Here is a 26,400-nt window from a genome sequence, read left to right as displayed (position 1 = left end):
AACTCAGTCCTGTTGGCTTCCCCCAGCACTGAGCCTGCAGAGCTGGAGATGAACAGATGACCAGCTTCTGCCTCCCGCTGCTCAGAGGACCCCGAAACGGGTGTTTTGGGCTCCAGACAGGCAGGTGACATTACTGGGGGGACTGGGACCGAGCCCCACATGGCAGCTGTGTCACACCACAGTGCAGGCAGGCAAGGACCTCAAATCAGGGACTTGTCAGCCACATATAGGACACTAAATCCCTTTTAAAATCCCAGTCTGAGGTCCCAGTTCAATGAGAGGATTGAGGTGAATGGTGTGTGGGAAAGACTCTGGGCGTGGGAGCGGGGTGCAAGGGTGTCTGGAGTCACGTGCAGAAGATGGCAGGACGTGAGCATCAAAGGGCTGGAGGATGGAGGATCTTGGTGCAGGGTTACTGGGGGACTTTTCTTCTCACTGCATTTCTACCATCCAGGACATCTGCTGAGTTATAGCCTCAAATTAAGCGAAAAAGAAAACCCCTCTGACGAAAGAAACGTTATCAATGGAGTCAAATAGCAGTAGGGAACCTGTGCGTTGCTGGCGGATGCTGATGCAGATGCTTCACGTGGGAAGAAGGTGGTGATGAGCTACGGCATCGCAGCAGAAACACCCTAAACCTGAGACCTTTGGGGTTTGGAAGGCCTTTAGTTTGCATTTGGTTGGGGGAATGAGAAAAATTATTGCTGTTTCAGGCAGGATGGCTGCGGTGGCTCCGTCCGGTTTGAAGGCTTGTACATGGCCCTGACGCTTCCCTCGCGGTGGCATTTCTCCTTCCATGGCCCTGGAGACCTGCCCGCCGATCCTGCCTCCATTTCTGTGGGTCCGCTGGAGAGAAGCGTTTGCTGAGGACAGGCAGCATAAATCTGGAGCTTGCTTTCAATGCTGGCAGAGCCTGCTTAATAGATTTGTGCTTCTTGCAATTTCCTAGCACTGTTAATGAGTTTCCAGGCCCCACAGAGGTGGAGCAGAACTGTATTTTCTTAATTGAGTTATCAGATTATTAGCAAAAATGCAAAGAAAAGAGCTGCTTTGGTTGCAAGTAAAAAAAGTGCTGTCTGGAGAAACACTCCATTGTGAGCACCACGTGGTAGATAATGGAGGATCAGGCAAGGCCAAATAATTTTCAGGGAAAGAAGATAAAATGCAGCTGGGATGTGGCCTCCTCTGATTTCTGGCCTGGGGCTCTCCCATAAAGGTTTTTCTTCTTAATCATATGAAGCTGTAGACGGTAGAAGCATTTATTGAGTCACTTCATGAGCGTACCCTACTGGTAGAAGAGCTCACGAAGAGTTAATGGATGATTAATTAGCTTTGAGGTAAATAATTAATCAACTGGTGTAGAATCCAACAGGTCAGAACTTGGGCTTCTGATCTGTAAATACTGATGTGCGCAGAGCTGAAGACCGGCTTGTGCAGGTATTATTTATTTCTAGCCTCCAGCCCTTTGCGAACCACTTCTTTGTGCGCTTTTAATAAGAAGAGTGATCCATCATTCGTTGCTCAGATAACTGCCAGAGCTTGTCACGGCTGGTAGAGGCGCTGAGCTAGTAGCATTTTGACCTAGAAACCTAAAATAACTGCATGAGAAGGGAAGTACAGCTCCTGTCCCGTTTACAAGCGTGGCACTGAGGAACAGAGGAGATGAAGACGTCCCTGGTGTCCTGACGCTGGTGGCAGTGCCCCGAGGCAGGCTGTGGAAATGGGAGCAAGATGTCTGTGGTGCTGATGGTTGTACAACTTAGTCGTCAGCAAGAGGAGAAGTTGTGCGGCACAGAGGTGAGATGCGAAACGGCACTGAGACATTGCATCTTGTGTTGGAAAGGGCTTCAGCTGGGGGAAGCATCTCGGCTCTTGTGTTTTGAGCTCTCTCGTGCTCCTCTTAGCGTTGGCTGAGGGCAGTTGCCCGGTACCCTGGGTACCCAGTCCAGCCATGTTATGTCAATAAGGTTGAGAAGACTCTTAACCCAGGACGAGGTGAAACCTTTTATCCAGGACAAAATGAAACCTCTTGTCCTGGGCAAGGTGAAAGCTGCAAGGAGGAGCGCAGGATGAGCGAGAATTCCGGTTATTCGTTAACTGGCGTTAGTCCACTTTTTCTTTATAGCGTAGGATCTCTGTACCAGATTCACTCTCTGCCTTAGAGAAAAGCACTGGTATTCTGACCCCGTGGTAAAACATGGGTGCTCCCTATTTTGCGCAGGCGCATGCGTAGCCTGCTTGTGGAAAGCTTTGTATGTGCCCAGTTGTAGAGCCTTTCTGTTTTCTCCATGTGCCCCCCAGTCAGAGCTGGAGGCCACCAGGAGATGCATTGACCTGATAATTTCCTATAGCAGTTGCTGCCCGGACCTGGCTGTTGTACTGTCTCTCCTCCCCGCCACCCAGCGTGCTGGCGAGTCCGAGAGCTAGAAGGTTGTCCCATGGGGGATCCCATGCGGCAGAGTTTTAGGGGGTTGTTGACATGCAAAATGTGCCACCGTCCCCACGCGGAGGACCCACCCTGTGGGCACCCTGCCTGTTTACTGACCCTATCTGAGATGGGTCAGAGCAGAGATGGTCATTTAAATGCCCTTGATGTTGTTTTAGTCTGTTTGGATGGAAACTATCTCCAGAGCAGCTGTTGAGTGAGCGGGTGTGCATGCGAGGGCATGTGTGCCATTTCCTACAACCCAAAGGCTTCTTTGTCGGTGTTCTCCTAGCTGTCACCTCCCTGGCCCCAGCCTGAGCCTGCTGGAAGCCTTTCCCTCTCAGGTCTGGTCAAAAGTGGTGGGTACAAGTGTTGAAACTTCTTCCTCTCTCCCTCTATCTGCAGTCATGAAGGGAACAGCTCCTGGGGAAAGTTTCGGTGGAAAATAATCAAATCCTGACGCGCCCACGTGCAGACTTGAGCCTGTGTCAGTTCCAGCCTTTCTCTAGTGCCATGATGCGAAACCATCACTCATTCCATACCTGTGGTTGAGGCTTTGAATATTGTTTGGCTTTTTACTGCAATATGAAAAGGTTTAGAGTTGCATTAATATTTCAAAAACTCTGATAAACTGTCAGGCTATTACAGCTGGACAGGTTGTGTTGAAGGATTTCAAATTCACTGTTTTTATCTTCAGGTCTTAATTTCCACGTCAAACAATTATTGGTCTTTAATCTCTTAAATTAAGTGCCGTCTTAAAAGATGTAATCATAAAAAGGCTCAGCAGGAAGAGGACCTCAACCTCAGATAAGGAGCACTTGGGTTCAAGAAGGAGCCGACCCTTTGAGGAGTCTCTGGAGCCCTGGGAGCAGTTGGGGCAGCTCAGTGTGCATTAGCGTTTGTCTAGAGCAAAGAAGCAAAGATGGGAAGGCAGCGCAGTTTGTTTCTGTGGTTACTTCAATTAATCAGTGGATAGAAAACCACAAGTTTCTCCTAAAAAGTTTCTGGGTCAAAAGCAGAGCAGGGTCAGACTCACTGGAAGGTTTTTTCTATGCTCCCTTTGCCTTTAGCTTGTTGGAACAAGCTGTGATGCTACCTTGCTCTTCCCGGTTGCAGGGTGCTGCCGTTCCCAGATAGCCAGCTCTTCTCTGTGAAGCTTTTCCGTTGAAGAAACGAGGCTGAAGTTACAAAGTTCTCTTAGTCAGCCAAAGCCGCTGGTGAGAAACCATAGCCGGCACGACCTCCACCGGGTTCCTCTCCTTTCTTGTTCTTTTTTAGCGTAGTGAGAAGGCTTTGAGCAGAGGTGGCAATGTCGAGACTTGAAAGACATCCGCTCTCTGCAGGAGGAACAGCAGAGAGAGCCGGAGGCTGAATCTGCTCTCCAAACGCAGGCAGTAAAGCCCTGTCATTGTGTGGTGGAGAACGTCTTCCCTGTTGTCCCTCACCTTGGAAGGAGCACTGGAGTCCCTGCATTGCTTCTTGTCACCCCAACTACTGTTATTTGATGAAAGACACTTCAAACCTCATGCTGATTCCCAGTTTTTTGGGGCCAAGGCCCTCCTGAGCACAGGGTCACCTGTAAAAGCATCAGCCTGTGGTGATGGTAGAAGACGACGCTATGTGTGCGGCATCCTAAGCTGAGGAGTGCTCTTTGCGAAGTGTTTGGCAGTGACGTGTGTAGTAACATTTTTTCCATTGAGACCTTAAAGGTTTTGAATCATGAAGAAAAAACTAGCACGTCCGTGCCTTTATAATGCCGTTTTTGCTAAGCAGGTTGGGTATGTGAGAGAGGAGTTGGGATTTTTCTGTACAGGTGTAGGCTTCTAGAGAATGCAGCTGAGTGACTCATGCGTGTTCAACCCAAGTCAGAAATTAGGACACTTTTATGCAAGGCATGTTAATGTCTCTTAAAAATGCTACAGCTATAAGAAGTGCCTTATTCTTGGCATCCATCTGGGTTCTTGCAGAGACGGTGCTTAGAGTGGGTAATGGCACTACGTGTGGATTATATATCTCACCATGACCAAAAGGAATCTGGAGCTCCCAATCTGGAAGATAATTCTGTGCTTTGAGAGTACTGCGAGGGCTTTTAATAGCTTATGGTGCTACAGGAAAGCAGCCTGGTGGGAAAGTGATTTGAAGAACGTAAGCAGAACATCACCCACTTTATTTTCCTCTGAGTTTTAAGAAGATCCTGCTTAGCAGTTCCACTTCTGCAGTGGTGGAGCTACGTCAACTGGAGCTGCTATCAAGATTTAGCTGTGGAAGGATGCATAATTTTTGCTCTTAATTGCAAATAAAATGAAGCGGTATCTAACCCCTCAATTGTATTCTTTTTTGTTTGTCCTTTTGTTCAGTTTTATGTGAAAAAATGCTATCTAAAAGGAGTCGTCAACATGTGCCATCGTAGCTCCATTTCCAAGGTGGACACATCTCTGTACCAGCTCTGAGCAGGGTGTTGCTCACAGCATCCAAACCTTGGGGAGCTCCTTCTCTCTCACTAGAGAAGCTCTGAGCTGCTTTTTTCAGCAGCCTGAAGTGAAGAAATTAGTAGTTAACTTTGCGGCTGAAAGGCTTCCCATTGGGACCAGCCTCTGCCCTTGTCTGAACACGCTGCTGGTGGGAAGGTGGTGACTGATATGGATGGAGCGGCTGGGAATGACGTCCCATCGGCGTGCTGATTGTGAGCAACAGAGGGAATGGAAAGAAATCCATATTTTTGTGATTGAAGTAATTTGTTGTGTGAAAAATCCAGATTCTCGTGATGGAAACAGGCTTTTGTGAGCCTCCGGTGGTGTCTTCTTGCAGACCGCTGCTTCGGCGCCCCTGGCAGTGGGGAGCGCTGGTGCGGAGGCACGAGCCCGCCTTACTCCATTTGTAGCAAGATGACCACGATGCTTGGCTGTCGGCGTTGGTATTCAGGCAGTTACCTCTTCCTATTTCCAAACTTTGAATTCAGTAAGAGACCAAATTAAGTTACATGAAGGCACTAACTTCTGAACTGTCCAAGTTTGTCTGAAGCGTGACCTGGAGTTTGAGGCAGCAATTCTGCCTTGGTGGGACCTGGGGCTTGGAAACCTCTCCTTCATTACATGTGCCTAGGGGTCATAATTAACATCAGTGCATGAATGCAAATGCAAAATCCATCCCACTTTGCATACAGGCAAAAACGTGCCCAGGAGGGCTGGAGCGCACGTGAATCTGCCCTCATCACGCAACCAGGGACGCGGCGCAGGTGGGCTATGGGACGAGCCTGCTGGCAGCGATGCTCATCTGCGCTGTCCACTGCTGCCATGAGCATCGGTCCGGGGGCTTTGGCTCCTGCATCTCCCCTCGCCTCCCCCTTCCTCTCGCTGCCCGTGTAGGAGCCCTGCCCTCGGCAGAGACCACACGGCGACTGGACAAAAATAGCTCCTGCAGAAGCTATTGAAATGTCAAGAGCGAGCAGGCGAAGCCTGGTCACGGTGTTGACAAACCACTGCTGCGTGCGCAGTCGGCGCGAGTGCCCTCCGCTGTCGTGCAGGGATGCGGCACCTGCTGAGGGCTCGTTAAAACGTCGTCGTTAGAGCGCGGCTTGAAGCAAGCACCAGGAAAGCACTAGCTAAAAGCTGATGCAAAGCTGTCCACCCTTGCTGGCGGAGGAAGGGCCACTGCTGTGAGCCATGTCCTCCCCTCCTGTGCCGCCCAGCCTTGCTCTTGTGCCTGTTTGGGGAAAGCACTGGTGGTGGGGAAGGGTCCTGGCCCCCGTCTCTCCAGGCTGTTGGGGTGCAGGAGCACCCGTCCGGGGCGCTGGGGGCTTCATCTGCTGCATGGCACCTTCCACAATGTGGGGGCAGAAGGTCCCACCTTGCCTTGGCTGGAGGGAGATGCTGAAACAACTAGGAAGAGCTTTGGAATTAGCTGTTAAAACTTTGTAGGCTCCTAATGTGTAATAATTAATGATAAGAGGAAATGGGCTTGTCGCAGGGTGTGCCAGAAGGGGAACTGCTCTCATTGCCAGTGTCTGCGTCTGTAATCGATACTGAAAGGTGGCACCAACCTTAACTGTTACTGCTCTGGATGGTCTTTTCAGTGTGAAATTGATGGTATTTTTTGCCAAAAAACATTAGATATCCACCCCTTGGGAGCCGTCTGGCCACAGAGCGCTGCGGGATCAGCAACACTGCTCCAGCCGTTGGATGTTACATCATTGTCGAGTGTGATGCTGCTGCATATTCCCAGTTATTCCTTATTCCTGTGGTGTGCAGGCTGTCCGTGGAAGGAGATGAAGTGTGTTGCAGAGCACGGCCAGATACGACATGCAGAGAAAAAGGCAGCCGGTTGGTTTAGTCAGCCTTGGATGGGGGGTTTGGCTGGCCTTTCTAACCAAATGGTGCAGGGTCAGGCAGGACTGCGGTGCTGCCTGGGCGCCCCTAAGCCTTGAGCCATGGTGTTTGTCCTGATTCTCTCTCCACTGAACTCAATAAATTGAGTTTGACAAAGGAGGTGGTCCAGAAGATCAAGGTCTTGATATAAGGACATAGTGAAGACTAAGCAGCTCTTCAGTTTTCAGCATCTCCTCCTTTTAAGGTGACAGCAGACTGTGGTGAAGACAGTCTTCTCTTGGGCTCTGGAAGCTCTTTCTGTAGGGCATTTTCTCTCGTTCTTGAACAATATCTACTCTTCATGCCACCTCCTTGCTTTATTGGGTCTCCTCCCATCCGCTTCAGCTAGTCTCCAGATGAGGGAAGTTCCCCTTGCGTGTGTCTACAAGGTGCGGGCTGTCCCCCTTACCCCCCCTTACCCCCAGCCCAGGGTCCAGCATCAGCGGTGCTGCGTGGGGGCAGGTGATGCTCTGCAGCCAGTTAACCTCCTGTGAAACGGCTGCTTGTCACCGGTTTTGTGAAACACACAGCACAACAGCTTCTCTTGTCTGGTCTGATACATCACAGGGTGGTGCAGCTCCTTATTTTCACAGAATCACAGAGTGGCTGAGGTGGGAAAGGACCTCTGGAGGTCACCTGGTCCAACACCCCTGTTCAAACTGGGTCACCTGGAGCAGGTTGCCCAGGACCATGTCCAGATGGTATTTGAATATCTCCAAGGATGGAGACTCCAGTGTCTCTGGGTGACCTGTGATCAAGTCACCGTCACAGCAAAAAAACCTTCCCTTACAGAATCACAGGCTGGTTGAGGTTGACAGGGACCTCTGCTCCACCTCTGGAGACTGTGGTAGGTCAAAAGCAGGAAAGACTGAAATCTTCCCATACCAAAGGAGTTGGTCGGGTGATGTGTCCTTCATGAAGGAGATGGGGCTCCAGTTGGTGGAGGTTCCTGAAGATCCAAATGCAGTTTGAGTGCTTAGTTTGGTCCTGAGCATGTGAGCTTTGGATCAGAGAAGACTTCTTGAGGACACAGATCTTCATTATCAAGTGGACCACGTCTGGTGATGGCTAGTGTCTGGTCTTCAGAAGAAATTCGGAGACCATTATTAGTTACTGAGATGGAAACAAGAAGAGCATATCCCTCCCTGACCATTGCACACAGGTGTCGCATCTTCTGCAACGCAGCGTTGGAGCGCAGTCCCTCTCCCAGCACCAGGCTGGCAGTCCTGTGGCCCAGCTGAGGCCGCTATGGGAAATCCTGATCATCCCTTGACCCCAGAAGGAGGGGACTAAGCAGGGAATTAACTACCTACAGACTGCAAGAAGCAAGCAAGCCAAGTAGCGGATACCAACTATTCCCAGAAAATTGGATTAACTAGACCTTTTGCTGAGATTAGGTAGCGTTCTGTGTGTGTGGGCAGCTTTTCCACCAGCCAGCACCCACATGCAGCGATCAGGCGGCATCCTCAGACCTCCCTTGGGTGAAATCCTGCTTTCTAGCTTCTGTGGCACTTAATTTTCTCCTGGTACATCCTTGTCTGGGAAATGTGAAAGCGCTGTTGGGACACAGGGTCAAAGATGTGTTCGGAGGTGGGATCACAGCCCCCTTCTGTCTGCACTGCCCATCCTCCCCACGGTGCTGCGCTGAGCTCCGGGAGGCAGTTGTCTACCCGAGTCCTGCCCAGATCTGCTGTTTCCTGAGAAAAAAAAATACCTTCGATCCCTGCACGTATTATCTTGCTGTCGGCTGCTGCCTTCCTTGCTGGCTCTCATGTAACCTCCTCCCAGCGTACGACCGGATACAAGGTCCTGGAGTTGTATTTGGCCGTTAGATTATTGCTCTCCATGGGAACCAGCTGAGATTTGTCCTTCTTCAGTATCTCTGTAATTGATTTTTAGCCTGGTTTTGTCATTAATCAAGTGTGTCTTTAAATCAGATAGGTGAAGCAAGCACAGCTCTTCTGTGCCGCCTCGGAGAGCTGGTGAGTGGATTTTCCTCCAGCCTGCAAGCTCTTAATGAAAATACTGAATTGAACTCGACCCAGGGGTGACCCCCGCATGGGACTCATTCATCATTTTTTCCCAATCCGACTCCAAATCTTTCATCATCTGGTCCCTGTGTCCAGCCTGGCAGCACAGGCGTGAGATACCCGTACGTCCCTGCCTAGCCGCCGGCTGCTACAGACTGCAGGAAAGCCAAAGATACCTTCTCCTTGCCGCTTTTCCTTCCTTGCACATTTTGCTTTGATTAAAACCTTCGCCTATCCTGGACCTAATTTTGCTTCTGAGCTCTGTTAGATCCACCCCACTGAAGTGTGCTCGGCAGCAGTGTCTTTTTCACATCTTCAACAGCTGGAAGTTTCTGCTGTCCTTCCTGAGCATCACCTGTGTGTATTAAAGCTTTTGGTCACTGAGAGTTAAGAGTTGGGCTTTGCAGTCTTGGAGGAAAACATTGCTGTTGCTGCGAGAACTGCATGCACATCCTGATGCGAAGGGGAGGTTCAGGCTGGATATTAGGAAAAATGTCTTTCCTGAGAGAGTGGTGAGACACTGGAATAAACTGCCCAGGGAAGTGGTGGAGTCACCATCACTAGAGATGTTCAAGGAACGTGTGGACGTGGCACTGCGGGACGTGGTTTAGTGGGCATGGTGGGGTTGGGTTGATGGTTGGACTTGATGATCTTACAGGTCTTTTCCAACCGTAGTGATTCTGTGATTCTCTGAAGCACAGGCAACGGCCGTGAGTTTTGTGCATGGAGCAGCCCCACACCTGCAGTATGAGTGCTTTGGGTTTGGATCAAGGGGCCAGAAATGTGGGGCAGGATAACCTAGAAAAGGCAGTTGATGGGGAAAAGCCTCTGTCTGTTAGGGTTTGGTGGGGAGGACCAGGGTGCACCATCCCTGTAGTGTACAGGGTGGGGGACAGAGCTGCGTCTTGTGACCCAGGATGCCAACAGACATTTAGAAGACACTCCAGTACGAGATTTCCCCAAGGATTCCCCCCCGGGAGTAGAAAACCTGCTATCTAAAAGGTAGAAATACCACCCTGCAGGGAGAGGGATGTCTCTTCCTGGGCAAGCTGGGGAGGAGGAGGGCTCCCGTGGCCGTGTCGGGGTTGCTGAGGTCCTGGGGAGGGTGAGCCTTGGGCAATGCTCTTGCATGAGGATCTTCTTCTGTTGCCCAGCCGCGTGGCAGCAGGGAGGTGCAGCAGGGGCTGCGGGTGCCTGCGGATGGCTTCGCTTGCACGGTAGTTAAATTTTAAAGCCATTTTTTTAAGGATGCAAACAATTAGCCAGGTAGCGGTGGTTGGCCAGCCAGCTGCCAACAGCAAATGCTTGGGGCAAAGCGTGAAGGCTGGCAGGGCAGAGCCGCTGTCGTGCTGGGTAATTAGCTAAGAGTGAGCAGCGCTGCGAATGGGGAAGGCAAATCCTGGCAAAGACAGACATCTGGAGAGTGAAGTGGCAGGGGAGGGTGAATTGCAGCATGCGGAGAGGGAACAGGCTGGGGAAGCCATAATTAAGGGAGACAGACGGCGGGAGCAAGACGAGTCCAATGTAGCGGAGGGGTGGGGGGGCTTTGGAGGAGGCTGCAGAGATGTGGGGCCAGGAGGGAACGGGTCAGTCGCAGGAGGAAGCGCAGCGACCACCATGAGAGAGTACACAAAAATAGTTCCTATGCAAGAGCTGAGGAAGGCGAGTGAGTAGTTGGCAGTTGGTCTGTGCAATCCCAGACTTGCATCCATGCTGCCTTCCCCTTCCTTTCTGTACAGCCCAAAAGCATCCTTGCATTGTTTTGCAGTAATTTTGCAGGGTCTCTGTTGCTTCATGTTTGTTATTTCATCTTTCTTGTTAAAGACAAGTTGGTTTTCCTCCCTTCCTACCACCATTCCCAGTTTCTCCGGTTTTATTTTGAGCAGTCAGAGGTAACCTGCCCTTCTCCGAGCAGCACTGAGCAAGGAAGTGCTGGAAGTTTGGAGCGGTGAAGCAGGGAGCAGGCAAGGTTTGCTGGTCACGGTGGTCCCTTTGCTTTTGGGATTCCCTGTTCCCTCCTCCGTTGGAGGGGAGATTCTCCTCTGATGAATTAATGAGTGCCGTGGAAAAGGCAGCTGGTGACACGCCGCTGACGCCGGTGGCTGACGCCACGCTTGGGAGAAGTGGGAGGCTGGAGCGAGCGTGCCGGGGAGCATGTCGGCGCTGCCTGCCATGGCACGCAGCTCCTGGCGCTGCCCGCAGCCGCCGGCTGCCAGGCCCCTGCCGGCTTGGGCAGCGAGGGCAGGGGGAGGCCAGGAAGAGCTCAGAAGCAGCAGTGCCTTGAGGGGCGCAGGGGCCGGTCATTGGGGAGATGCTGGGGAGAGCTGAGCGATGGTGGCAGAGAGGACCGTTGGAGGCTGCCGACGTGCTCACCCTGCGCGGGGAGGGAGGTCTCCAGCCAGCGGCGGGTGCATTCCTATGCTCCTGAGCCGGATCGGGGGGAAGTTCCTGATCAGGAACAATTTGTTTCTGATTTCTGTAAGTTAACAACAAACAAAAGAGCTTGGCAGAGAGGCAGCCTTGTGATGGGGATTGTGGAAGGAGGCTCAGCCCCAGCACGTGTGTCTCACGTGATGGCATGGAGCTGCTTTGTTTTTATGTTTGGAGACGTGGGAGCAGGAGAAGATGAATGGACTAAACCTTGCCTTGGCACTGCGGTCACCTGCTTGTCCTGACCATGGCCCTGGGGGCCTGTGTGACCCCAGCCTCAGTGAATGAAGCCAGTTCCTGAAGTCAGGGAGAGCTGGCTTTGCCCTGGAGGGTCTTCAGCGGGGGCTCTGCAGCCTGTGCCAGCACCATCCCTGCCAGTTGGCCTAATAAAATGATTTAGGTTGGACATAGGGAAGAAACGTTTTAGGATAAGGGTGGTGAGGCTCTGGCACAGGTTGCCCGGAGAAGCTGTGGATGCCCCATCCCTGGAGGTGTCCAAGGTCAGGTTGGACGGGGCTTTGAGCAACCTGATCTAGTGGAAGATGTCCCTGCCCACGGCAGGGGGGTTGGACTTGACGATCTGTGAAGGTCCCTTCCAACCCAAACCACTCTGTGAGTCCATGATCCTAAGGAAAAGATACTTAAGCAAGTGGCCAGCCCTGTGAGATGGATTTTTTTCCCATTTGGACATTTCCCATACCTTTCCTGCTGCCTCTTTAGCAACACTCTAACCTGGGCTGCTGCTAAAGCCTCCCGATGACCGAAACCCATTTCCCTTTTTTGATTACGGTAATTGCTCGTGGGTTGCTATTTACAGAGACGCAGCGGGTTCTAGGGACCTTCCTGGTCTCCCTGTGTCCAAAGCCATCTGCTCTGACACCCGGCAGAGCTGCAGGTTGCAATGACTGGTTGACCCAGACAGGGTGTTTGCCCTAGCAAACCTTCTTGTGGAACTCCAGCTGCGGTTGGGAGCTATCGGATGGCCGCTGCCCTGCTCAGGGCCCAGGGTGGGGAGAATGGGGAGAGTCAGGGGTGAGGGGGACTGGGACTCGCAACAGCAGAACAACCTGCCAGCCTGCCTGGGAGTGGGTCACGAGCAACGCAGTTTGTCATGGTCTACTTGGATCTCTCAAATTTACAGGACAACGTGCTCTGTAAATTAAACTTCATTTTATGAGCTCATTAGGAGAGAAAACAAGACAAACAAGGGCTCAAAACCCTTTGCACAGACTAGTCTAACGTGAATTCGCTAATCTGTCACTTAATTCATGAGGTTTCTAACTCAAAAGTCCTCAAATTCATAACGCGCAACTCGCAACTTGTAACTCATGCATCTGTGGGCAAAACAGTTGCCTAACAGAGTGTGAGAGTGCTCTTCCTTCCTCCTCTGTCATGGTGCGGACATCCCTGGTATCACACCGGGAAGCACAAAAACCTCAGCAATCCGGCTGCTGTTTGAGCCACTTAAAAACTTTTTTTGGGTAAGTTGCCGTGGTTATACCTTCCAGCTTGGAAGTTTGGCCTCTACCATTTCCATGAGCTAGTGGGTTCTGAAGAAACCACCAGACAACCAAAATGCAGGGAAGATGGCTGCAGGAGACAGCCAGCTGAAGGTGACAGCGGCTGCAGAATGACTTTTAGCTCTTTCTGGCCACTGTGTCCTGCCTACGCGTTGTCCTCGCTTGGACCTAATGGTGCTGTTCCCAGCGGGTTGGCCAAAATCTGAGTAGGAGTTGAGTGTCACACAGTTCCCTGCACTTCAGTCCGTGTTTAAAATCAGGCCTTTTTTTTTTTTTAAGAAAAAAAAGCTGGATTGGGCAGCAGAGGTGTCTGAACTCTTCAGTGGGTGCTTTCTGGGGCTTTATTTTGCACATGCTGCTTTGGGTACAGAATAACAGCGTCTTGAAGAGCGCTGTCTTGCAGCTGAAGCTCCGGGTGGTAGGACTTCTTTGGGTCATTTTTTTCTATCAGTGCTAGAAAAAGTTTTCTTTTCAGCTGGAGGTAATACTTGCTCTTTATCATGGAAATGTGCAACTCTAAAAATAACCTTTCCGCAGTTTGCTGGCTGCCTTTCAGCACGAAGCCCTGTTTCTCTTTGTCCAAATGGGGTCACCGTATATGATCTGCATCACCTTGTACGTGGGGTGAAGGACTTCCCTCCTCCTGTGGACCCAGTCCCTCGATCAGGCCCTGCTTCTCCAACGCCCTTCGGTCTGCCAGGGCCCCTTGTTGGTGCGGACTCTGTATCTTGGACTCACTCTCTCATCCTGAACAATTTAAATATGGCATTTGGGGTACCTCTGTTTTTGGGAAGAGCCATGGTGTGTCCCGGATCAAATAACTGCCAGGCCCATGGTGGGTCATGCAGAAGCAGGCTGCCTTGGTGGGCCTCCAGGACCTTCCCCATGGGAGCCCTCTGCTCCCGGGAGAGCTGTTTCTGTTTCTGCCCCTGCCCAAGGGGACTGGTCCACCAGATGGGCTGAGGGACATGTCCGATGTAGGTCCTGATGTAGGCTTGTGGCCGGTATGGTCATGCCATCCTGCAGAGCGGCGTCTGATATGGCCTGGGACGGCCGCTGACCCTCCAGAGGTCTGCCTCCTGCTCTAGGCTCGGGGGTTTGGAGAGGTCCAAAACTATTTTTTTTTTTTTTTAATTTTAGTTTATTTTTTTTTAACGCAGTCTGGTTCAGCTGGCATTGCATTCAGCCTTGTAGAAAAGGGTCAGATAAACGAGTGCTAATCCTGGCCTGGGGAGAAAGCAGTGTGGGCTGGGGTGCTGGGGGTGGTGGAGAGCACCGTTGGGTCACAGCTCATTGCAGGAGGCAGCTTGCCTGGGGGTGGCTCAGAGCCGACCTCCCGAAGGAGGCGAGGATAAAAAGGGAAGGGTGGGTGAAAGTGCTTTAGTATACAGCCAGAGTGCTAGCAATAAACTTAACAAGGCATGTGAACCTCATGAAGTTCAACCAGGCCCAGTGCAAGGTCCTGCACCTGGGTCGGGGCAATCCCCAGGGCCAGCACAGATGGGGGATGGATGGATGGATGGATGGATGGATGGATGGATGGATGGAGAGCAGCCCTGCGGAGAAGGACCAGGGGATACTGGTGGGTGACGAATGGGACGTGAGCCGGCAACGTGGGCTTGCAGCCCAGAAAGCCAAGCGTCTCCTGGGCTGCATCACCAGCAGCGTGGCCAGCAGGTCGAGGGAGGGGATGCTCCCCCTCTGCTCCGCTCTCCTCTCCTCACACCCCCCTGGAGCACTGCGTCCACTCTGGGGTCCCCAGCACAAGACAGACACACACTGGGTAGAGCGGGGCCAGAGGAGGCCACCAACATGGTCCCAGGGCTGGAACACCTCTGCTATGGAGAGAGGCTGAGAGAGTTGGGGTTGTGCAGCCTGGAGAAGAGACGGCTCCGGGGAGACCTTACTGCGGCCGCTCCATACTTCAAGGGGGCTCAGAGGAAAGAGGGAGAGAGACTTTTGCCCAGGGCCTGCCGTGACAGCACAAGGGGCAGCCGTTTTCAACTCAACGAGGGTGGGGTTAGGTTGGACGTAGGGAGGAAATGTTGGACGATGAGGGTGGTGAGGCACTGGCACAGGTTGCCTGGAGAAGCTGTGGATGCCCCATCCCTGGAAGTATCCAAGGTCAGGTTGGACGGGGCTTTGAGCAACCTGATCTAGCGGAACGTGTCCCTGTCCACGGCAGCGGGGTTGCACTGGATGATCTGTGAAGGTCCCTTCCAATGCAAACCATCCTGTGAGTCCATGATCCTGTGATTAAAGCATGGGCTAAAAAGTAATTATTTAATTGCCCCAGACATCTCTGTTACAAGACCAATTAATAAACCAGAGAATTGCAATTGCTCATTTGTGATCCCAAATTCAGCCTAGTTTGTGGTACTCAGACCTAGAAGAAAGATTTGCGTGGCTGGAGTGTGAAATATCCTCGTCACAGCCTGGGGGGAAGGATGCCCTGTGCAGCGGCACTGCTTGTGTTCAGGTCTCAGCGCCGGGGCTGGCCAGGCGTCAGCACAATGGCCTTGAGGTTGGTAAAAATGAGAAGCAAATCATGCCGTAGTCGTGCCGAAGAGCCTCGATCCCCTTTTTGTCTCAGCAGATAAAGGAGAACCAAGGATAAGATGAAAAATGAGAAGCTTTGGTGCAGATGATCATGACTTCTTCCTTTATGTCATGTGCGCACAGAATAAATTTAAAGCACTATATTCTCACTGCATCCTTTTGTGTTTCTTTCCACTTTTCTGTAACTCCTACTTTTGGAGTTTTACTTGCCATTGTTTTACATTCGTCTCCGTTTTCCCATACGTGGTGGGGAGGAGGAGAATATTTTCCCACCCTTTCCCAGTGGCACAGAACCTGGAGCTGGGATTTGCAGGGAGCCGGAAAACCCAGCAAGCAGCAGCCCAAAGGACGGTCTGAATTTTTTGTGACGTGCTTAAAGAAGAGCAGAAACCTCTCAGCTGTTTCTATTTTAGTAAAGGAAAATAGGAGAATAATGCAGAAAGGACAGAAACGTATTTTTGAGTGTTTGAGAAAACACGTGATGTATTTTATGATGATTAAATTCTTACGTTCCAACAGTAATTCAGGTTGTTGCTAAACAGTTGGTACCAAAAATAGACACTGCTGGATTCAGCCTACCTGAAGTTATTGATCGGGAAGTTTTCCAAGAGCTGAGTAAGATGATGCCTCTGCCATTAGTGTTGATTTCCAATAAGTCACCACATACCTGATGGGTATCAGGAGCTCGGGAGGTAGCACAGCGTTGATTTTTTAAAGAAAGAGAGAGGGAATGAGCTGGGTAGTTATTGACTGATTAACCCGATCTTACTTCTGGGCAAAATAATGGAGTATTTGAAATGAAATTCGATGGAGAGAATTAAAGGAGGGTAGGACAATTAATGCAGTTTGGTGTTGTAAAAGTAGATCTGAGCAGCTATTCTTGGTGTCTCTGCCCGCTGAGTGCCCGCGGGAGGGCTGCGTGAGCTTTGCCCCCCGTGAGCCCCGACACTGCCCTCCCACTGTGCCCTGCACCCATCCTGGAGCTCGCCAGGGGTTTGCGTGTGGCCCCGAGCCGGATGGGAGTGGGTGGTGAAAAGACAGGGCGCTCGTGCAGCGCAGCTCATGATGGCGTTTCATGCCACCCTGGAGCTAACGGCGGGTGGATTGAGAGGCCCGGAGGAGAGTCACAGGGAGGACAGGGCGCTGGGAGGAAAATGGGAGGAAGGCTGTAGAAGGGGAAGGAGTGGTTTGCTCATCAGCCAGTTAATTGCTCCTGGAGAGGTGGGTGCCCCGAAACCTTGTGGGTGATGCTGTAGAACAGCCAGGGCTGTCAAACGGGCACGTCTGCAGCCGGTGGGAGCAGCCATCCGAAGCCGCACGTTCACATAAATTTTGCTGTCTTCATCGGGTGCCCCTCGCGGAGGCAGCTCTGTCGTGGGCCAGGATGAGTCCCTGGGGCCGCTGGCTGCAGCCGCCTGCTCTTGCCCACGCAGGGCCCGTCGGATCGGTCCTGTGCAAAACTACTGTGCTTTCATCGAGCCCGTTGCCTGCTTTAAGCCATGTTTTAGCAGGACCTCATTGCTATGCAAATAGAATTACGCTCTTCAGCTTGCATTGTGACTCGGGGTACGTAATTATTGCTGAAAAATTAATTAAAAGATCTCCTAAACTCCTCCTGCTTTGGGCTACTGATACTTGCTGTTTCCTGTCAGCTGAGCGACCTCCCGCTTTCTGAACAGTAGCTCCGGTGGAGCTGTAAGCTGGAGTATCGAGATGGGATGTGACGGGCTGGGAATGCTGGAGGCAAGCTGCAGGTCCCACTAGGTTTGCTGCTGAATGCAAACTCTTCCTTCCATGGCTGTGATGGCCACTGCGGGCGGGATGGGCAGCAGGTCTTGGGAGGCGTGTTGTTGCGTGAGTTGGATTCAAGCTCACGCGGATGTCCAGGCAGGGTTACGGCATTTACGTGGCTCCCCTTCATTCCTAGCTCTTCATCACCGTCTGCAAACTGTTGTTTTAGTGTGAGTAATTGGGAAAAAAATGAAATCCCAACACTTTCTCTGAAAAAAAAAAGAAACAGGAATGAGGCACTGCGCTGCACCATCTCTGTCTCCTCCACCTTTTGCACAGCTTCATCACCAAACCAAAATGCTTTGTTGCGAGCAGACTTTGATCTTACCATTTGCGCTGCTGGATTATAAGCAACCAACAAGCGTGGCTGCAGGAGAAGCAGTTAATGCATAGCATAGCTCTCCCTTCATCCTGAGGTTGGCCTCCCAGGGGGGTTTTCCCGCTCTGAGGCCAGCCCGGAGCGGCAGGAGCGGTCAGAGGAGGATGGCGGTGGGATGAGAACACCCTAGGGGGTAGTTCAGCCTTCGGCCAGCTCAGCAACGGGCTGTGGAAGGGCTTTGCACGCTGGGCTCCTGGGTGTGAGGCTGCCCATGGCCGCTCCATCGCTGCAAGCCCAGTTGTTGCTGCCGAACTCCCAGTGCCTGGCCAGAGGACTGGGATTCTGTGCTTCTCGGTGACTGCAGCTCAGTGCCTTTGCCTGGCTGGACTGGCAGCGGGCGAGGAACACGCTGGGTTTTCAGGATGTGTGAAACAGGATCCATCACTGCTAATATAAAAGGGTATTTTATAAGCACAGTCCCACTGATGTTACCAATAACCAGCTTTTAATTACCTAAAAGTATGTAATAGAAACATCAGTTAAACATCTCACTTATTTCCCTTTTTAGTGACTTAAAAAGTCAAAAGCTACAATTTTAATGTGTTGCAGATTACCTCCAAACACAGCTGGATCGTACAGATGAGATGTTTCGGGAGCTCCTTTAGTCCCAGGGGATCCGTAAGAGCTTTTCAGACCCTTCCGTGCATCATCTTTGTTCTGTTCCTCTGTAAAAGCCTTGTGACATTTTGCAGTGACATTGAACCCTGGCAGCGTGTCTCCTTGCTGCATCTTGGGCAGGATTTGTCCCTCCTGGTATGCTGGAAGTTAAAAATTCCAGGGCTGCTGGCATCTCATGATGCTACTGGATGTCTCCTGTGCCCTCGCTCCTGGCGAAGGCAGATGGAGAGCATCGCCGTGTCCTATTTCTGCAGCTTGGCAAGCAGCTGGAGCTCCTTGTGTTGCTTCTGCACGGAAGGGACAATCCCAGCTCTGCACAGGGTGGTGGTCGCACAGCTCTCTCTTGCCCACCCCTCTGTGTGCTCCCCCGTTCTGTCATACCTGCTGCAAATGGTTGTATTGGTCAGAGTTGAAAAAACTCTAGAAAATTAGGGAAGGGTTGAGTCAGCGTCTTGCAAACCGAGTGTCTAATTTTTTTGTTCTTGTTTTACTTAGCTTGAATGAATAAGTTGCAATGTCAGACTCTGAGCTCTGTTTCCAAGAAGGAACATCAGCCTTTGGGATCTGAAGGACACAATAGAGGTCGTCGATAATCCCAAATCTCTTTTGTCAAGTGGGACTTCAGCTGGAAAGTCCTTCTCTGCAGGGCTGCTCTCCATCCATCCATCCATCCATCCATCCATCCATCCATCCATCCGCCATCTGTGCTGGCCCTGGGGATTGCCCCGACCCAGGCGCAGGACCTTGCACTGGGCCTGGTTGAACTTCATGAGGTCCCTCTGGATGCCACCAGTTCGCTCCAGCGTATCGACTGCAACACTCAGCTTGGTGTCACCTGCAAACTTGCTGAGGGTGCACTCGATCCCACTGTCTGTGTCGTTGATGAAGATATGAAATAGTATTGGACCCAGTATGGACCCCTGAGGGACACCACTTGTTACAGGTTTCCACTTGGACATTGAGCCATTGAGTGCAACTCTTTGGACATGGCCATCCAGCCAATTCCTTATCCGTCTGTAGTCCAGCCATCAAGTCTATATCTCTCAAATAAGAGGCAAGGAAGTTGTGGGGGACTGTATGAAAGGCCTTACAGAAGTCCCAGTAGATGACATCTGTAGCCCTTCCCTTGTCCGCTGATGCAGTCACTCCGGCGTAGAAGACCAGCAGCTTAATCAGGCACAATTTGCCCTTGGTGAAGCCATGTTGGCTGTCACTCATCGCCTCCCTGTCATCCATATGTTTTGACATATCTTCCAGGAGGATCTGATCTCACTGGGCATGGAGGTGAGGCTGACTGGTCAGTAGTTCCCAGCTTGGGGCTGGAACAGCCTTTCTAGCCAATCTCCTCCCTGGTGTTTCTTAAAACAGGTTTCATTTTTGTTACTTTAAGGCCATGAAACACTATGGAAAATGTTTCAACCAATTCTGTAGATCCCTAGGAAGGATTCCTTGTGGTTTGCGCCCAGAGACCGGATGGCTCATGGGGCTGCCAGGTCTGTGCTTCCTCTTTGCATTCACCTTTAAAAAATACCCTACATTTCGTAAATGTAAGTGCCAAGATAAACAGGCGCATCAGCGGTAACCTGCAAGAGGGAGAAGGAAAGTTTTAAGGCAAGAAAGGTTTATTTTTTTAAATTTCCTTGGAGGAACTGTGGTCAGGATCTTCTTTAATTTTTTATTGGAAGAGCTAACTCTTTGGCAAAAAGATCCTTCTTCCCAGCTTTGTCAGGTAACTCGGTTATATGTTAGTTTGAAATCGCCCTTTTCTTGATTACGTTGGTTGGTTGCTGTCAGTGAAGAATTGCAGGTCGCAAAGAGGTGAAGGTTTATTAATCCAAAATAAGTGAGTGAGGAAGCTTTGACGGCTGAGAACCGTATCGTGTGTGCACAGTCACCGTCACGGTGATGCTCAGGCGTGCTGCGGCAGTGCGAGTGTCTGCGAGTGTCAGTCGCCTGCAGTTAACTGTGAAGGGTGGAGGTCTGGTGCCTGCCTGCCTGCCTGCTGCTGCCCTCCTGCTCGCTGCTGGGCACTTTGGTGGCTTTTTCCCTCCTCCTTTACTGATAATGGTGAACAGCAATGCTGAGTGTTGGGCAGCTGGCAGGAGTGCCCCCCTGCCCCGAGGAGCATCCTCCACGGCAGTTTTGGGCGCCAGTTCCTTGCATTTATCCCCTTCCCTGTTGCGTGGAGGATGCTTTTGGGAACTCAGCGAGCTACGGGGACGGGGAGCACGAGGGAATTGGTTTTTCCTCTTTCCCACGCAGCTGAGGCTGTGCTGGAGTGGAGCGGTGTTACCAGCCTGGGCTGGGTGTTTGCCCTCTGCCAGGTTGGTGCCCCATCTGCTGTTGGCAAAGGGAGGAGAAAGAGCTCCCACTGCTGCCTGCACCCCTGCCTGCACCCCTGCCTGCACCCCTGCCTCCCCTGTGTGCCTGGGCTCCCCTCCAGGGCAGGTCACAGTGGGCCCTGGGGCTTCTCGGGGGCATAAGGCTCAACCCCCAACCAAAGCCTCCTCCCCACTCCCAGCGGGGACTGGGGACACGGCCCCACAGTGCTGGTGGCCACGAGGGCATCCCTGCTCCCCTGCTGTGCTCAGTGCCAGCAGGAGCAGAGCTGACGTCCCGGGTCGGCTGTGGGATGCGGGGAGCCTGGCCCGTCGTCTTAAACATCACGTCTTGCCCCTTAGCGCTGCTCCGCTCGCTGGGGTGACTCCAGCGGTAGTGGCAGTGATGTTGTGGTACTACAGCTTCCTGTTGCTGAATGTTACTCGCTGTGAACAGTTAAATAGATTTGAGTGAGTCACTTAAACAGACGCCATGGATGTGAAAATAATTGTCTGGGAAGCCTGTGCCTGCCAGGTCGCCAAGTAATCCTCACACGTCCTGTGACTCAAAGCCAGCCAGAAGGAGTGTTTTCTCCCTGCTGCTCAGTTGGGAATATTTTGAGGGAAGGCAGTCTAGTTCCCTATCTCGTGTCCCCTCCATCCGTCCATGTGGTCCTGTCCCCTTCCTGAGTGGCCAGCACGGGGCGATGCTCACCCATGCTCACCACTTGCCCTGTGCATCCTCAGTGATAGCATCACTGCAGAGTATCCCTCAGCCCGAATTGACAGGGAGAAGGAAAGTACGTAGCAGTGAGTTACGTGAAATTGTTTCATAGGATCAAAGGTGGATGTGGGTGGGAAGGGACCTTGGAGGTCCTTGGTCCAGTACCCTCTAGCAGGTCCATTAGATCAGGTTGCCCAGGCCTTCACCCAGCCACATGCTGAGTATCCTTAAGGATGGACATCCCACAGCCCCTCTGGGTCTAGTGTTTGCCCGCCTTCATGATGCCATTTTTTTCCCCCAATATCTAATTTGAATTTTGCCTGTCCCAGCTTGCTCCATCACTGCTTGTCCTGTCCCCGTGCACCTCCAAGCTTCAGCAAGAAGCTGAAGGTCACCTCCAAGGACCAGGAGGAAGCCTGGCTCCAGCTTCTCTCCACCCTCCTGCTGGGTAGTCTCAGGCAGCAGTAGGAACCCCCTTTGCTTTCCCCTTTCCAGGCGGACAAACCCAGCTCTCGGCCGTTCCCCGTGTTTGTGGCAGCCTGTTGTGGCCCGGCACTCCTGGGTTGTTGTCTGCTTCCCCGTCAGCTGGCCCCAGCCTGCCCGGGTGCAGGGACTTACTCAGCCCAGGCTGGTTTGCTTCTTTCTTAAATACAATTTCTTTGAAGAATGGGGGAAAAATAAATAAGAAGTCACTTAAATGAGAACTCAAACCGAAAATGTCCCCTTCCTTGCCCTGCATTTGTGCTTATTCTCTAGCAAGTACGTAATTGTACCACTTCCCCCAGTGAGGCCGCTGTGTTGGCTTGCTCAGAAATACCTGGAGCCTGGGGTTAAGGTATTCGCAGACGTGTTCATTTTCTCCTTTTCCCAATAGTGCTGAAGCTCTTAGCTCTGAGTCAGAAATGTGTACAACCGTCGATAGGATGTGACCTTCCCCCAGCACATTCCCATCATCATGATTTTCTAATTATGCCTGTGACTGCCAGCTGGGAGCGTACAGCATCAGAGCTACCACAGCCATTGAAATGACTCAGTTAATGTGCCTAGAGTCTATTAAACAAAGTTTTATTTAATTAAGTAAGTCTTGATCTCATCAAAATCAAGACGGAGCATTAGGGTGGCAGCATTTCCAAGAAATCATATTTGAATGGCAGGTGGTTTGTACTTTCTTTAGTATCTGGATCTTGAGATATTGCAACGTGCTGGTCTCACTGCTGAGACTGTCGTGTCCCACTTGTCACCCACCAATATCCCTCAGTCCTTCTCTGCAGGGCTGATGAAGGAGCTTCCCTCCGATCCGGGTTTGCCGAGCATGGCTTGTGGCTTGGAGATGCTGCTGCAATGCAGAGAAAAGTCCTGCAAGACACGAGTGCCCGGAGATGTTGCAATGGTTGTGCTGTCGGTGGTGGTGAGCTCAGAGCCGATGCCCAACGTTTGCGCACGGGAGCGACAGCAGATAGCCCTGTGCCAGACCCCGTCGGTCAGGCAGGGCTTGGAACTTCCCCAGCTGATTTTCTTCTCTCGAGTGTGGCACATGCTGTAGTTTCCTCCTCTCTCTAGCCAAGTCAAGAGTCCTGACAGCCTGGGAGACTCTCGTAAAAGCCCTCGCAGTCTTGGAGAGGCGGCCCTGGGGAGATGCTGAGTCTCACCGATGGCCTCTGTGCTCAGCAGGTCTCTTCTCCCGGTGGGAGCACGTGCAGGTCACGCAGGCACACGTGGGGTGCCCGTGGGGACAGGGAGGAAGGGACTTGCTGGTACTTGTTTGCGACTCCTGTGCCCCCGTCCACTGAAATACGAGAATTGCTTTACGCCCTCCCGCCACTGCTGGGCTGCTCAGTCATTCCTAGGACGTGGACTGTGGGACTGGGGGGTGTTTCTGGCCACTTCAGCCCCTACTTTTCTGCCAAAAGCAGCAAATTCAGGCTGGGGAGTGAGCACACCCACCCTGGCTGGTAGTCAGGGGGTGCCAGTGGAAAACGTGACCTTTCGTAACGCCCTGGGGAGGGTTGGCCAGTGCGGCAGGGGCTTGAGAAGATCAGCCCTTGGTGAGCAGGAGGTTTTTGGTGTCCAGCAGTGGTTTTCTCTCCACTACAGGAACCAGCAGTGTGGATTGTGTATCCCTTCCCTTCCACTTTCTGCAGAGCGTTGGGTATGGGGCAGGTTAGGGCTGTGCGGGCAGGGGTCCCGCAGAACGGCTCCCCGCCTCCCTGCTCGCCTGACCAGCAGCAGAGTTATTTCCAGCCTCAGGACTGTGAGGAGAATGCAACGGGGTGCGTGGGGTGGAAGTGCTCCCAATCTGGAGGTGGGAGTGCTCGCAGCTCTGGTCTCTGCATTCTATGGGGCTGGGCAGCAGATTTTAGTGGTGTCTCCAACACATCCATGTTTGCTCTTTTCTTTCTCCCCAGAAACGAAGGAGGAGCTGGAAGAGCTGATGTCTGACATAAAGAAAACAGCGAACAAAGTGCGCTCCAAGCTAAAGAGTGAGTATTTGCCTGCGATGCTGCTGTGGGGCTCTGCCTGCTGCGCTCCCGCCGTGAAGCCCCAGGCAGCGGGTACCGCCGCTCCCGTCCTGGGCTGGGGATGCAGCAGGCAGGGAGCTCCTGCTCCATGCCCCCACGGCTCAGCACTTCCCACTCGTCCCCCATGCCCAGAAATGCCATGGGGGCCCTGGCTGTCATCTCAACCCTGTGCCGGCAGCAGCTGGTGTTTTGACTTGGGTCAAGACAGTTTTGGGGTGGTTTGCTGTAGGTAGGAAAGGGCAGGTCACAGACGCACAGCCCGGCCCCGTCCGCGTGTCCTCTGGCAACCTGAGCTGGCACTAGGAGGGGTTGCAGAGCTGGCAGAAAGGACAGCCAGCAGTGGCAGCTGCCGTTGCTTTGCAGGGATCACCTGGGAATGGGTGTCACCTCCCCTCCCCGTAGTATCCTCTAGCTGCTTTTATTTGCCCTTTGTGCATTTGCCCCCTTGTGCCCCGTTCCCAGGATGGAGCTGAGGGAACAGGGCCACAAGCACCTGGTGGGCTGCGAGCAAGTCCCACGCCGCCAGCACTGCAGGCATTGGGCTCTCCCGTGCTGCCCTGGGCTTGTGCTTCTCGCTGCCCCATCCTGCTCCCGCCGGGCTGGTCTTGCTTTTCCGACCCCGGTGCAGGCTGCATCGCTGGTGGCTCTGTCCAAGGCAGCGTAGCTGGGATGGGCAGGAGGCACCGCTGCCCCCAGATGTGGGCTCCGTGGGGCAGGTGGTGGGGAAGAAAGGGGCCGTTGGGCTCGGGGAAGGTTATCCTGCCTCATCAGCACGCCCTGCGGTCTTGGCATGCCTCCGCCTTGGGCAGTGCAGGGACAGGGCGCAGCCAACGTGACTGTTAGCTTCCACCATCAGAAGAGTCAATCAATCTCTTTGACAAGCGGGGAGTGAGAACAACATGACTGTCAGCCCGCTGATGGCCGGGGTTGTGCACGCGGACGAGCCCAAAAGCCCAAGACTGGACCCCAGGGGATACAGGGGGTCAGTGAGGATGGCAGCATCTTGAGGCAGGAGGCAGGTCACCCCGGTGCTGCTCGGATTTGCCTACAGTGGTCTTGGACGTCAGTGTGGGATTTGGTTGAGATTGTTGCAGGAGACCTGGCCGTGTCCGAAGGGTGGGAGAGGAGTTGGTGTTTCCCCCATGGCAGCAGTGTTCTCCCTAATCCCAGGGTTTCGTGGGAGCCCCGCAGTTGTGGAAGGCTTAGATATGGCTGGAGCCATTTGTTAGGTTTGTCACCACTGGCGTGGCCATGTCCCATGTGCATGCCAGAAGGAGACTCGTACCTCCATTGTCCCCTTGCTGCCCTCTGTCCTCCTGACGTGTGATCTCAGCTAGAGCCGGGAAGGAGAGCTAGGGGCCAGCTTACCCATTTCATAGACCAGGGCATCCCTTCCCATGGACCGGAGCCCCCCACGGCCGTACTGGGATCCCTGGTGTCCAGGTGGGGACAGGCTTTAGCCTGTGCAAAACAAAAATCCTTTTCCATAGGTGTTTTGTTCCGTGTTTTTTAAGGGCCTTTGAGAGCCTGAAGGATTGCAGGACAGGCTCCGATTCCTGTTTCCTTCTTCCAGAAAAGACTCACTGGTATCGTGTTTACCTGGAGCAACAGATGATTAGTCCTTGTGCTTGGTCCCAGATCGCCTCGTGGCCAGCATGATCAATGAAAGAAAACAGTCAGGACTGATCAAAAACACCATCTGCTGACAACGAATTGACTTCTTTAGGACAGACATTGCTCATGCAGTGGCTAATTCTAATTACCAGCTTCTTGGGAAAATGTGATTTTATTAATTATCATAAATGCACAATGTTTGCCAATACTGTTCCTTGGGAACAGGGAACAATTTATGACAAGTATGGAGGAAAACCAATTGCTGATGAAACATGCTGGGCCGGCAGCAGCCAGTGCGCTCGCAGGCAGGGGGGTTGCACAGGAGAAGTGCCGTGGCCGTCTGGCTGTGTGGGACGGGACCTTTCAGATAAGCTCTAGATGCAGACGCTTATTCCAAGAGAGAATGGGGGAAGGGGGCAGAATTTGTGCTGATGTTCTCCAGCACTTTCCCGGAGCCTGCTGTGCTGTTGGACACCCTTTACCAGCACCGCGAAGGGCTCCCCGGGCCCACAGTCTTCCTTAGAGCGCTGCTGCTCTCTGCGAGGTGGTACTGTGGGGCCACGTGTGCTAACCAGCACACAGCAGGAACACCGATGCCCGCCGTGGACCGATGCCCGCCGTGGTGGTGGTGTCCTGCGCTCTGCCCTGCTGTGCCGGATGCTGATGGGGAGCTACTGAGCAGATCCGGGGAATGGGGAGCCGCTGCTGCAGGAGGAACCTGCCCCGTGCTGGGCTCGTGGGACTAGCTCCAGCGTCGAAGGCGCTGGGGACAGGTGGGCTCAGAGGGCTGTGGGACATCTGCCTTGGGAATGGGGTCTTCAGCCAAACTCAAGGGATGCCACCAGCTCACGCCCGGTGGTCTACATGGAGACATGTATCTCTGCACACCGGGCTAGCCTGCGAATGGGAGCTTTCTTCCAGGCTTTTTAAATCCCTGAATTTAAGTTTTTGAATTAGCATGTCCCGAGCTGGCCTTGAGGAGCAGATCTGCGCTGCCTTGCTCTGTGCCAAACCTCCTGCCTCGCAACCCCGTGCCCCCTCCCTGCCCGAACCACAGTGGGACTCTGAGCAGGACAGCGCTTCTCCCTGCTGTGATTTATGGTCTTTGG

General features: G+C 52.7%; 1 protein-coding gene across 1 annotated transcript in view; it reads left to right on the top strand.

The window, feature by feature from the left end:
* Window positions 1–26,400, top strand: part of STX1A (syntaxin 1A) — a 92,981-nt gene that overhangs the window by 39,309 nt on the left and 27,272 nt on the right. The window contains exon 4 of the mRNA XM_059829188.1: window positions 23,564–23,638. Coding sequence (XP_059685171.1) covers window positions 23,564–23,638 — 75 coding nt within the window. The remainder of the gene's footprint in view (window positions 1–23,563; window positions 23,639–26,400) is intronic.

This window comes from Gavia stellata, chromosome 25 (assembly GCF_030936135.1).
Source record: "Gavia stellata isolate bGavSte3 chromosome 25, bGavSte3.hap2, whole genome shotgun sequence".
Taxonomy (NCBI): Eukaryota; Metazoa; Chordata; class Aves; order Gaviiformes; family Gaviidae; genus Gavia; species Gavia stellata.
Note: the sequence above shows the minus strand (reverse complement) of the source record. Positions and strands in the feature narration are given on the sequence as shown.